Source organism: Podarcis erhardii (assembly GCF_964252035.2).
Source record: "Podarcis erhardii genome assembly, chromosome: 6".
NCBI lineage: Eukaryota > Metazoa > Chordata > Lepidosauria > Squamata > Lacertidae > Podarcis > Podarcis erhardii.
The window spans coordinates 27,092,853-27,105,818 of NC_138510.1; the positions used below are offsets into that span (position 1 = coordinate 27,092,853).

At 41.1% G+C, this 12,966-nt stretch overlaps 1 protein-coding gene across 17 annotated transcripts in view; it reads left to right on the forward strand.

Annotated features, from left to right (window-relative positions):
* Positions 1–12,966, forward strand: part of PTPRT (protein tyrosine phosphatase receptor type T) — a 621,336-nt gene that overhangs the window by 571,657 nt on the left and 36,713 nt on the right. For all 17 annotated transcript variants that reach the window (XM_081867470.1, XM_081867484.1, XM_081867480.1 and 14 more), the window contains one exon: positions 6,845–7,032. In XM_081867470.1, the coding sequence (XP_081723596.1) occupies positions 6,845–7,032 (188 nt within the window). The remainder of the gene's footprint in view (positions 1–6,844; positions 7,033–12,966) is intronic.

The window sequence follows — 12,966 nt, forward strand, 5'->3', positions numbered from 1 at the left end:
TATTCCAGAGTTTATGCAGGGACAGCATCCTAACTTCATCTGCAATGAAAAAGATCCACTGAGATGTCAAGGCAAAGTGATTGATGAACCACTTTAACAATATTCCACTATACAATTTTGACTCATTTTGAGGAATTTAGTAGATAATGATGGGTATGATACAAGGGAAGTCCTGCAAAGGGGGGGGGGAGTATGGCAAAATTGGTATTTATTTATTTATAATAAAAGGGTGGCCTATTTATAGTTTTCAGATATTCATACAATGCCAGAAATGAGAGAGGTGGACCAGTTGATTACCATAGCCAATACAGATATGACAGAAAGCAGGGAGTTAATTACATATGCTATACTATTTGGGGGGGGGGAAACTCAGTATAAGAAGAATTCATCAGTGGAACAAGTTTCTGAAGTAAACTATGGACTCTCTTCCATTCAAACGTTCAAGACAAGATTTGACATTGAATAGACAATCTGTTTTTGTTTTTTTAGGAATAGACATATTCATGCAGGAAAGACATATTTTAAATGGTGAAATATAAATAATATTTTGGTATGAACTGCTTTCGTTTTAAAATAGCCATCCAAAATAATGTCTTAAGACATTACTTAGACATCCTGAAATTCTCCACCCCTTTGTGAGCAGGGAAACTGAAGGTACCATTTGACTGAAATTCTGTGTGTGTGTGTGTGTGTGTGTGTGTGTGTGTGTGTGTGTGTGTGGAAATAAGTTATCCTACAGTTTCTCATAGTTGGGACTTACCATTTGAAGTGGCAATAGTACAGCATCTGTGTTGACAGGCTGGCCTCCATTTTGCATCAACCCCAATGCAAATGACATTCTGGGGCAGTGTGAGGAGAAAATAGCAGCTGCCACACACATACACATGAAGGTCGAGACCAATCAGATAATATTCTGCAATGTTGCCTTCTTTTTCTAGGGCGGTGGGGTTTGGGAGTTTTCTGAGAAATGTCAGTCCAGCTAAATAATTCTTACTTTTCTCCTAGGAGTAGGATCCAATGATTTTCTACTTAAGTTGATGGCTCAAGATTTTACCATTGGCACCAGATCCCCACAGGGTATAAATGTACCCATTCCTGTGTTCACACTATTAAAATGATTGCCAGCATGGTGCTTGTGGGAACCAGTGTGCCTACCAGTGCCTCCTATGGTACTTCCAACGTTCCCTCTTTTCTTAGCATAGAAAGTGATCATGTTTTGTGAGTTAAAAATGGTTTGCTTACAAACGCTTCAAAGGTCAGATTCATGTGCTTTTCCATAAAGCAGTAATAAAAGACAGGCAGAATTACTAAGGTTGCAACATGTTAAGAGTTTCTAAACTACTTGTATAGACATACAAAAATTGTTTGCTTAAGCTTGGAGCATCCATCTTAGACCTCCTTACTGGTAGGGTTCACAGGATGGAAGCATGGAAAGTGGGAGTTTGGTAGCCCTTCCTCCCAAGGTGAGGGGGTGTGTGTGACCTGGCTAAGCCTGGCAGGACAGCTTACTCTATGGTCTTAACCCCTTCATGCATTAATTAGAGTTAAGCATGTTAGTTATATGATGCTGGAATGGCATGTAATTTCTTTCTCTGACCAGCAGCCTCAGTGTCAGAAGCTAATGGTTGATCCACTGGGCTTTTTGTATGAACCCTGAAGTGTCTGGCACACTTTTTTTTTTTAAAGCACATGCTTAGTTGTGTATGATAGTTTTTCACTTTGGGCCATGTTTATGTTTTATTAGCATATCTCCTTGAAACAAGTCATTTGTCATATCATAACCTAGACGCGCATGAAAACGAATAAAACCTGTAAGCCAATTTTGCAAGTGTTTCCATTACCACTGGGGTAATGCAGAGAGTGATATTAGCCATTCTGGAGCCATCCTTAGGAGATGTCAAATAAATGACAACCCTTTACTCCAGGAAAGTGGGATTGGATGTGTGTGTAATTAAATCCATTGCAGACACCAGCCCAAAAATAATTTATTTTGTGCAAAGGATGTCTTATCATGTTACACACTTGCCAAGGCTAACCGAATAAAAATATAAATGGATATGATAGCCTTATCGTGTCAAAATCAGAGAGTCTGTGGATATTAAAGGAAGAGTTTTGAAACAAAACTTTGTTTTTTGTATTCGGGGCACACTCCATTGTGGTAGTGCTTGAGATGTTTCCAGCAGAGCTTGGCCTTATCGTTGACAGGCTTCCTCTCCCCCCACTCTCCCATCCTATTCTCATTTTACCAGATTAGTAGTACGGATAGAAGAAAGAAATATTTGAATTATTTTATTCCCTGCTAACTGTGCAGGTTTCCCCCTCCATTTTATTGTGATGTGTGAAGCAATATTAAAAACAGTAAATGAAACAGTTTGAAACAGTAAATGATTAGCTATGATGAGAAGATCAAGATATATGTTAGTGTGTTTTACATCAGGAATAGCTAATCCCCCTTTTGAGAATCCTGATCTGGCCCACCAAGCAAATTTTCATGGCCCCCTAAGACTCCTCTGATTTTGGCAGCAGTAGTGTAAATGGGAGAGAATAAATATAATAATAATAATAATAATAATAATAATAATAATAATAATAATTATTATTATTATTATTATTTCCCATCCTTCCTTCCTTGCAAAGGAACCAGGGCATCAAACACACAAACATATCAATCAATTCCAATATAGATGCAGACTGGGAAAGATCTCTACAGAAAAGACTTTCTGGAAGAGGAAGGTCTTCAGTAGGCACCAAAAAGACAACAGGGATGGCACCTTTCCAATATTTAGCAGGAGGAGAGGTGCTAACAGATCAAAGGCCCCATTTCCATATAGTGCAAAATGGGCCTCCTGATAAGATGGTATTTGCAGGAGGCCCTCACCTACTGAGTGCACTAATCAGTTGAGTATATAAGACAACACTAGGGTGGGATGTAAATTGCCCCCTCGCTGCTCATCAAATTGATTTGATGAGCAGAAAGCTGGTGATATCTGATTTGTTGGATCAGCTGTGGAGGTGTGGCTGCCTGCCTGTGTATTTATGGTGGTCACACCCATTTTTTGCCTTTCCCATAACTGGTATGGGCCCCTATGGGGTTGGCCAAGGTTGAAAAAAGGGCCTCAGGCCAAAAAAAGGTTAGCTACTCCTGTTTTGCATTATTGCTCATATTACAGCACCTTGTTGTTTGTGTCTGTCTGTTCTGGGAGACAATGGGAGTGTTTGCCTTTGGGAGCAAGGTCAAACCATTGGAAAGTTACTAGTGCCTGCTGTGACTGTAGAGACCGATATGGGCAAGACATGTTTTATTGCAGGTGAGGCAGATGAAGGTGTTCCGTTTCACTGTTAACAGGTGCACCATGGTGTTTCTTCTCTCTGCGTTCCTCCTCTTCCTCTGGTTCCTGCTGCAGATACACTGTCTGTCAGCACACTTCTCCTGTATTGAATACATATAGTTAAGAAGTAGACAGCATGTTGCTTTTATAGATCAACCCTATGGTCTGCTGTGCAACTAAAAAAGCTGATTGGATTTGGTATAATAACAGATACACAAGTACAGTACTGTATTGTATAAGAGGAACAATGTTCTTGCATTTATGTGACTCAGTGCTGTTCTCGTGTACCATAAAAGGTGCTGAAGGAATCGTATGGGAGAGGGTGGGGTGGGGATGGCTGAGCAGGGCCAGCCCAAGGCATGTTGACACCTGAAGCAAACCATAAAATGGTGCCTCTCATCCCTGCCAGGGAAGAAGGGGTGAGTGAAGATCTACATCAGAAACAGAGTGGGGGGGAATAAGGATCTACATTGGGATCAGCTGCCACTGTAGAACCTGATTCCTTCCACATACATGTGCATCTCAGGGGAATGTACAAACTGCAGTAAAAACAGCCTCAAAAAGAACAGTTTAAAATAATATCCAAAATAACAGCAGACTGATTTTATTTTATTTTTTTAAAAAAACCAAATAGACGCCCAAGACAGATCCATCTGGGAAGGCTTTTTGGAACCAAAATGTCTGCAGTGGTTTTTCAAAAAGAAGAGGGGCAGCCACAAGAAAAGTCCTACACCGAGTTACTGCAGCTTCTGAGATCTAAAGTGATAGACCATAAATTTTTATCTGCAAAGGCTGTTCTTCTTAATGATTATCTTAAATTAGAAATAATTTCTTCTTCAGTTAGATATTGAATTGTTCATACAGGTATTGCAATCAGCACTTCTAAAATGTCCAGCTAGAATGTATCATTAGTCTTGGTGGCATTCAGTCTTAGACAATGATTAGACATATTGCGAGCATCATTTTTCTCGCACATGCAGAATATTTTAATACCAGGCAGATTTGACAAAAGTCACCTTCCTGTTTTTTACCAGCTGGAATATCCCCTGAGTGGAATTCCATTCAAGAAATGGACTTGCAAGAGACACCAAAGTCTAGTTCCAAGCTTCTATCTCCTGCTGGGTAGGATACAACCTAACAAACCTCATCAGTGGAAGACCCTTTCCGCTCTCTGCACGCTCTCCACCCCACTGACATTGACTATGGGGTGGGGTGAGGGATCAGGAAGACCCCTCCAGAACAGTGCATGGGGAAAGGAGAAGAGGGGTTGTTCCATCTGGGAAGCTGATATGCTTGTGACAAATGAACATGCCACATAAAGCAATATTGAATTCCGCCCCTTCTTTCTGTACCATAAACCCCCACTGCCATATACTTCAGCTGTTATATTTCCAACTATAGAACTGGAAAAGGAGGCTATCAAAAACAAAAACAAAAAAATAAAGCCCAGAATAGAATTCATTCTGAATATAGAAAATAATGATTACACCTGAATATGCTGAGCTGAGTAGCTTTGAGTTTAACTTTATGACAAATCCAAAGGCCTCAGTGTGCTTTTATAGGCCAGCTCATTACTTTTTGTTTTGTTTCTTTGGTTGTGACTCCTTCTTGGAATGGAAACTTGTAATGTTTTTAAACTGTGGCTGATAGAAGATTAGGGTCCTTGGAGAATTCAGTTGTGCAACTGGGTTTGGATTCAACCTAATGGTAGCAAATTAAGCAGATTATGCAGCCTATTGCAAGTAGTTCACCATTTTTAAAGAAAATGGCCCCATTCTCTATTGCAAAGGGTTAATGAGAAACAGTAAAGATGCACTGGGAAAGTAAATCCAGCCCGGAGAACTAATAAGCCTTGAAAATACCCTCTGTTCAGAGTCCTCACATTATCATTAGTAACGGCATTAGGCGGGTTATTGTATAAATAAATGCTTAGCTTTGCTGTCTGGCTTCCCCCTAACACAAAAAATGGCTTTCTGCAAGCTAGCGAATATTTATGTTTCATGTCTAATTAATATGACTACATTGATGAAATTTTGAACTTTGCATTAATACTCAGTGCTGTATTCTATAGATACAGATTTCTTCGTCAGGAGTTGCCGGGACTTTGGAGACAAAAAAATATAATAAAAATCAATCTATTTTCCTTTATCAATATCGGGAGGAGAACCTGTAGGGAAAGTGTTAAGCAATCCCTTTCTCTGCTGTGCTGCTTCAGTCAAATTTTAAGTCTGCTTCCTACCTCCCTTGCAGTTGCAGTAAACTGAAATCAAAAAATCATGAAGAAACATAGGTGTCTCCTCCACATCACGTTTAGTGTGACCCAAAAGCCCTGCCCCCATCATTATGTTGTACTTCATCTTCCTTAACTTCCCAATGACCCCACCCTTCTTTCCCCATTGCAGGACTTAATAGAAATACAAAGGAATACAAAATACTACTGTACACTCACACGTATAAACATCCCAGTCACAAAATTTGGGATTTGCAATAAAGAATTCTAGTTAACTTTTCCGTCATTTCCTATCCCCTGCCCAGTCCCCATTCAAAATATCAAACTATGTTCCATGGTCTGTGAAGCTATATAAGGAATTATGGCAGGCACATCACCTAAGTTGATTCTGCTTTTGGAGGAAAAGTGCAGAATATGTTCCAGTACATGCAAAGTTTCAGAACTAGTACAGCATAAAGCATCCCTGAACCAGCGCTTAAAGGAGTGTTTAATTTAGGGTGGGGAAATTCTGATCCTCTGGAGGTTGCTGGACTATGAAGACAATAATCCTTGTCCGTTGGCCAAACTGGCAAAGGCTGAAGGGAACTGGAGTTCAGCTGGAGGGCCACATGTTTCCATCTCTGATCTAATGCTAAATCAGTACAGATGAGCAACAAAGAGAATTTGCACACATACAGCCCCTGCCTTCTAGCTCTCCTGATAGGGTTCCCATCTCTTATCCTGAAGCAGAACCTGTTGCTTTCACATGTCCAAGGCATGGAACCATTGCATAACAGAGCATTTCAGGTTTTCCTGCCATGATACTGCACCTGTCTGTTCTTCGCTCTCTCCTTCCTGTCTACCTACTGAAAAGTGGCATTGGAGTCCTGCTTGGCAAGGGATAAAGGTAGGAGAACTGACCAGAGGCAGGATATGCCCTTTCTGTATAGTCTTTCTGCCCTCAAGCTGCAAAAGCAACAAGCAGGACAAGAGATGGGGACCTTATCGAATGTGATTAGGTAGCATGAAAGAAATTCCAGTTTCAGAGGTAATGTGCATCAAATAACCATATTTCCTCCTCCTGTTGTTGTCACCGTTGGGTAATTTGCTGCTTCTGTGTTTTCTTCATTGCCTGTCACACAAAATCCAGCATGTGTGTGCATTAGCTTTGGGGGGTGGGATGGCTCTGGGCAGGTACAGTTTCATTTCAGCCATGGGAGGGAGGGGAATTAACCTTGGGGCGGAAGACAACAAATAAATAACAGCTGGGTGAAAGTTTGTTTTGCCTCCCTATTTTTTAAAACAGACAGTAGCCATGGGGAGATGACTCAGCCGACACTGACAATCCAGACCCATCCCTATCGAAGTTGCGACCCAGTGGAAATGTCCTACCCCAGGGGACAGTTCCAGCCAGCAATCCGAGTGGCCGACTTGTTGCAGCACATCACTCAGATGAAACGGGGACAGGGCTATGGCTTTAAAGAGGAGTATGAGGTGAGAGCAACATTCACTCACTTGAATGCCGAGCTAAAGAATGAAAATTAAGGCTATTGTCAAATCAGAACAAGTGCTCTTGAGAAGCGTCTTGATAGCTTAAGTGGCTTATTTTATATGCTAACCAGAATGCCTTCCCCCTATTTGCTCCTGCCTCCTTGTCTTGAGTCCTCTTTATGTTATATGCAGTGGCCGTCATCCTAGATGTTTCTGCCCCAGTCCACTGATGTGGGGAAAGGGCTTGACATTTGCCATAAAGGCTTCCCGGTAGCCCCACTTATGAAAAAAGACATGGCAAAGCTTTCTCTTTTCATTGAAACTCTCACACAGCAGAGCATACTGGGTTAGGGATCATGGCCCTAGTCACCTTATCTCTTGTATAAACTCCACCAAACCATAATCTGGTGTAGTATAGGTGCAAACCAAAGACTCACTGTTTTGAATTTGTTGTTAGTTGAACTGCTAAGAGTTTGTTCACACAGCAGCCTCTGGACCAGCGTCCATATGATGAGAAGCCTCCAGGTGGCTGTAGTATCTAGTCCTACTGACAGCTCTCTCTGGCAGAGATGAGCACACAGCTCCCTTCATCATCACTTTCTGCCGACAGGACCAGGTGCTGCTGGAGGGTAAGCAGATGGATGACAGACCTGACAGTGTTGGTAAGAGGCTTTCCACAGGTGACAACCAGCTGTCAGAAGAACTGCTAGCTGGTACAGCCACCCAGAGGCTTCTGGCTCTATGAAGCTTTGTTCAGAGACTGTTTTGCGAACTAATGATTCCGGAAAGTCTAGTCATTTCTGTCCCACTGCCCCCGGGAGTGTGTCAGAGATTGTAAAGGTAGGTGGGCTGGGAAATGGAGCAGTATTTCCAGATTTGGGGTGCCACACCAACCATATCACATTTGAAAAAACACAGAGCTACATTGCACTGGGGAAATATTTTTTGGGTGCCAGAGAGATCAGCTGATGAAAATTATATTCCAAAACGTATGGAGGAGACCACATTGGCTGCCCTGCCTTAATCCCCAGCTCCTTTCACGTATGAAGTGATGAAATACAAGTTTGCAATTTAGGGAGGGGATTTGCTGATGGCATGGTGAGCAACTGGAGTGTCTCTGCTGATGGCCTTCCATTTAAACAAGACACTCATGGCTATCTCAGGTCTGGCATCAGCACCTGGCACCTGTCCACCAGCAGCCCCATCAGGCTCCGCTGGTGCTGACACCAGCCCTGGACTCGCATGCTTACCTGGTGGTGAGACATGATCAATTTAATTCCCTATTACTTTCCTAATGGAGCATTCGAGGACATTGTGAGAAATTAAAATTGCAGCCCCTGAGCATTCTGGGAAATTAAAGTGGCTGCCCATTACCACTGCTCCCAGAGGGCTTTTTCGGACTTGAAGCTGCCCCTGGCTATCTATATAAATATGTCTCTCTACCCTTCATCAATGGATGAGTTTTCAGACTGTTGCCATACAAGAGACTGAGAGGCAGGAAGGCTGCTTCTGCCTGGGTCGGTGTGTGCTGCTAGAGCCTTGTTGCAGCAATTAAACTGTTATTGTCTTTGGCAGAAGTATTGAATCCCCATAATCAACATCTGATAGATGTGGTATAGCAGCTGTGATCAAATGCCAGCCTGGGAGATGGCTGGAAATATTTTCTCTTGGCTGCCTTTGTTCCTTAGTTGTGTATCGCCCAAGGCTTTGCAGAATTTCGCCATGATCAAATACAACGTGGGATGTTTGAATTTAGTTCTAAGTTTGGGCAAATCCAACTTTCGAGCCCCATGGAAAAACCACTGAATAATTTACAGAAATGGTATTAGAGGCAGGGAAGTGGCCTGGGACTGTATTGGAATAGTAATGGTGGAAAGGAGAGAAATAAGTAAGAACAAACTTACCTGTGACTCGACTCCACAGGCATTGGAGAGAAAACTGTAGCTGAATAGGTGTTGAGGTGCCCTGGGGTTAGCTTAAATATGAGATAACCAAACATATTTTTAGCTATCTACCTTGACACACTGTGGTCATCTATCATATAGCATGTACAACCTTTACTGCCAGGTTGGGGAACCACAGGCCTAGGAACCAAATGCAGCCCAATAACTCTCTCTATGTGGTTTGTGAGATACTCCCCACATCAGACTCCCATTTCCCAGACCTGGCACCAGCCCTCCTTCACACCTTCCTTGAGTGTTTTTGCCTAACTAGACTGTGTCCTTAAACTCTGAGAAACATCTTGCTTGCTGGGTATGAGTGTGTGCAGAAACTAGCCTACTGTAGAAAGCTAAAATTTACATTCCTTACTCTATGCACTGTTGTTCCTGGCCCTCGCTATTGGCATGTGGCCCCCAGAAAGTTGCACAGAAGGGAATGCAGCTCTCAGACTGGAAGAGGTTCCCCAAACCTTGTTTACAACATGGGGGTGGGGTTTAGTCTCTCCTATCAATCTCCGTATAGCACATTGTGGTGAAACGGCTCTCCACAACGATATTTGGTGGCCATTTCTAGTTTCCAACAAGCTGGGGACCAAAATTTACAAACAAAATAAAATAGATGCTCATTCCATCCCATGCCAGTCTTATTGTCAGTGCAGACAAGTAAATCAGATGAACAAAGAGTGCTCGGCTCTATGAAGGATGCAAAGGGGAATTTTCTCTTGCAACTCCTGGTTCCTTTGTGTGACAAGTGAATTGCATGTGTGGTTCTTGAATTATGAAAGGACAAATGTTTGAAAAATTGTCTCAATGCTGAAGGGGCAGGTAAATCAGTGGCTACTGCAATAATACCATACAGTATCATTTATCTGAAGGGCTGGTATGTCATTGAAATCTATATCCTATTTCAAAGCTTGTGGACATGATTTTAAGGTACTTCCAGGGGTCAAAGTGATGTGGTTACAGACCTTAAATTAAACTGTACTATCTTTAGATGTCTAGAAGAATTACTGTTAACCTCCATTTGTTCTTAAGGGAAAACAACTGCCACAAGTCAGTGAGCAAGTGCATGTTCAGAGTCTGTACAATTGAATTAAAACTGGGCAGTTCCATTTTGTGGGATGGGGTAGAGGGAGTGAAAATATTGCAGCCTGGTGGAAGGAGCTGATGGGGAAGAGGGGAACTGAGTTCCAGTGAGTTCCTGTTGAAAAAAAATCCCTGTTTAAATCCATGCATCTTGTCAATCTGTCACAAAGCATTTACCTCTATCCTGTTTCGTGGGAGCACAAATAGATCAAGCCCTAAAAGAATTATGTGCTTTGTGTTTCATATTGGGGATGAAGCTGGATTCTGGGTCTGAAGAAGTCTGTAGTGATGAAGGAGATAGTGAGCAATCATATGCTCATCTGTTTCGTCCAGAGGAATGTGTACATGTTTTTGGGTGGAATATAAACTACTAATATAAGGACTGCTTCTGTGCTGTCATGTTTTTCAGCTTCAGTTCAGTGGGTAATGGAGAGTGAACTTTCTCCCATAAGGTGACTGCACATTTTGGGATATACTTCCATAATGTGCCCAGTCATATAACTTAATTATTTCCCTCACTGAAGGTGCTGACTCTAATTTTGCACACCTGAAGTTTTATTTGTCCTGTAGAATATGTCCTTGTATGGCTGACTATGTGGCTCATAATTTCAAATTACCATACTTTAGCCAAGCTTGCATTGCAGCTTCTCTTTGAACAACAAACAAGAGCTGAAGCATGGTTTTCATAATTTTACAATTACTGAACTAGTCTACCTAATTTGGTATAATATGGGGCTGGGGAATGTGACTAGAAGGTTGCTTCCGTAATTTAATATTTATTGCAAAGTTCTGCACTTTCAAAGTGCTACATAAATAATCAGTAGGAATTTTTTATTTTTATTTTAGTTTAGATGGCATGATGCCATCCCAGATTCATGAAAGACAGAAGATTAATGACCTTATCTTTGATGTCCAGGAGCTGTATTTCAAAATGTGATGTATTCTAGCTTGGTTTCTGTCTCACATACAAATATACTTGGCCTTTTAAGATATATTTTTTGTCCTTTACCCTGTAAACAAGTTTCATAAATTACGGTCTATTTAGTGACATGGTACCAAATAATTTTTCTATTATGAAAACGCTCTGTGAGTTGCCTTCATCAATCACTAACTCCATTAGACTCCCCCCCCCTCTTCATTTCTTGTCTCAACTATACATAGTCTTTCCCTTTCTCCCCCTCGCTCTTTCTCTTGAACAGTCTTTCGTGCAAGCACACACACACAATTGATTTTAAACCATATAGCTTCCCCCAAATTTGAGAAGTAGTTTGGTAGATATCCTGGGAGTCTTGCTCAAGGCTAAACTGAAGAAGACCCACTTTTGTGCTTTCTACATTTTATTTGTATTTGTTTAAGGATATTTACATACCACTTTTAAGGCAAACCTCACAAAGCAGCTTATATAAGATTGTTGTAACAATAAACATCAATGTCTTTTTAAAAATAGCTGCAATGAAAGAAACCTGGCTTGTTTTCTAGAAGAAGCTGGTAGTGCTTCTTCTCCCATCCCATTCCTTCAGGGCAATGCGTCCGCTTGAGCTTTCTTCTCCGCTCCTCTCAGGCGGCTATTTCTGGACATTTTAATTTATTTGTTCGAGACAGTGCCAGATTTACATATAAGCTACAAAAGATCTCTCTTGGGAGCCCCCCAAAGCCGATCCAGCAAAAGATGCCAACTTATAGGACACCATAGCTGCAATCCTCAGCACAATTCCAATAATATTTCTGAATCTGGTTCTATGCATGCAGCAAAATACTGGGGTAAAGTCAAGACCTGGAAGAAGGGTCAGTGCCAATTAAAACTGGAGCTAGAACCACTTTTGAATGTTCTCCCATGTTAAAAAAGCCACACCCCAAAATAAACACTTCCTTGCCAGAAGAATACTAGCATAGAAGGGGGAAAGGTTCAAGCCAGTCATCTAGCTGCTCTCTTTGTTTTCTACCTACAGGGAGAGATTTGGGGCGGGGAATGAGACCAGTTATAATGAGATTGGTGCCTGAAGGTCCCATAGAATGCCTACATTTTTCTGATGAATTTAGAATGCTAGTGAGATCATTGGTGTTACCACTATTGCTCTTAAAACTGGTTAATTGTTGCTACAATTCTATTGTTAAGTTGACAACAGTTATGAAAGAAGTGCAGATTAGCCATACTTAGTCAGTGCTGGCAGTGATGTCTAAAAAATTCCTGATTTTATCTGTTTTGGATACATTATTTATTCCACTGCACTTTGCTATTTTTCTCATTGTAACAGGTTATTGTTCCATCTATATCAGTAGTCTGAATTTTCCAAGACAAGTTTACCAGTTATGTCATTGTGTTAAGTGCTTTAAAATGACAGCCATACAGTGTGAAAAAAATTTGAAGAAAAGAATATAGATATAGACCGAGAAGTTTAATCCATCATTACTATAGTTGTTGAAATCTCAAATGGCATTTGATTTTATCCTGAGCTGTTTATATACAAATCAGTGGTTCTCAATCTTCTTTTACCATGGGCCACTTCCAAATTACTGCAGGTCTTCGTGAACCACTTAATGGTTGTTGTTTTTCTGCCTGTTGTAGCAGTTGTGCTAACTCCAGGAGGATTTTTAATTGTATTTTTGCAGGCATATGACAGACCACCTTGTGGACCACTGATAGTCCATTGACTGCAGTTTAAGAACCCCTGGTGTAAATCATACTATAGCAGAAAGTTTTATACATATGTATATCAGAGATTTGATTATATTTTTAGTGAACAGAAGGGGCATATGTTTTCTATACACACACTGGATCTTTGTATTTTAAAGCAAAAAACCTGCTGTTTTGATAAGACGCCTATTGATCAAAGCAATTAATAGCTGATAATAGCTGAATTGGGCATTTCTTTGGAAAAGTCACTTTTACCATCCTATGTATAATGCTTAG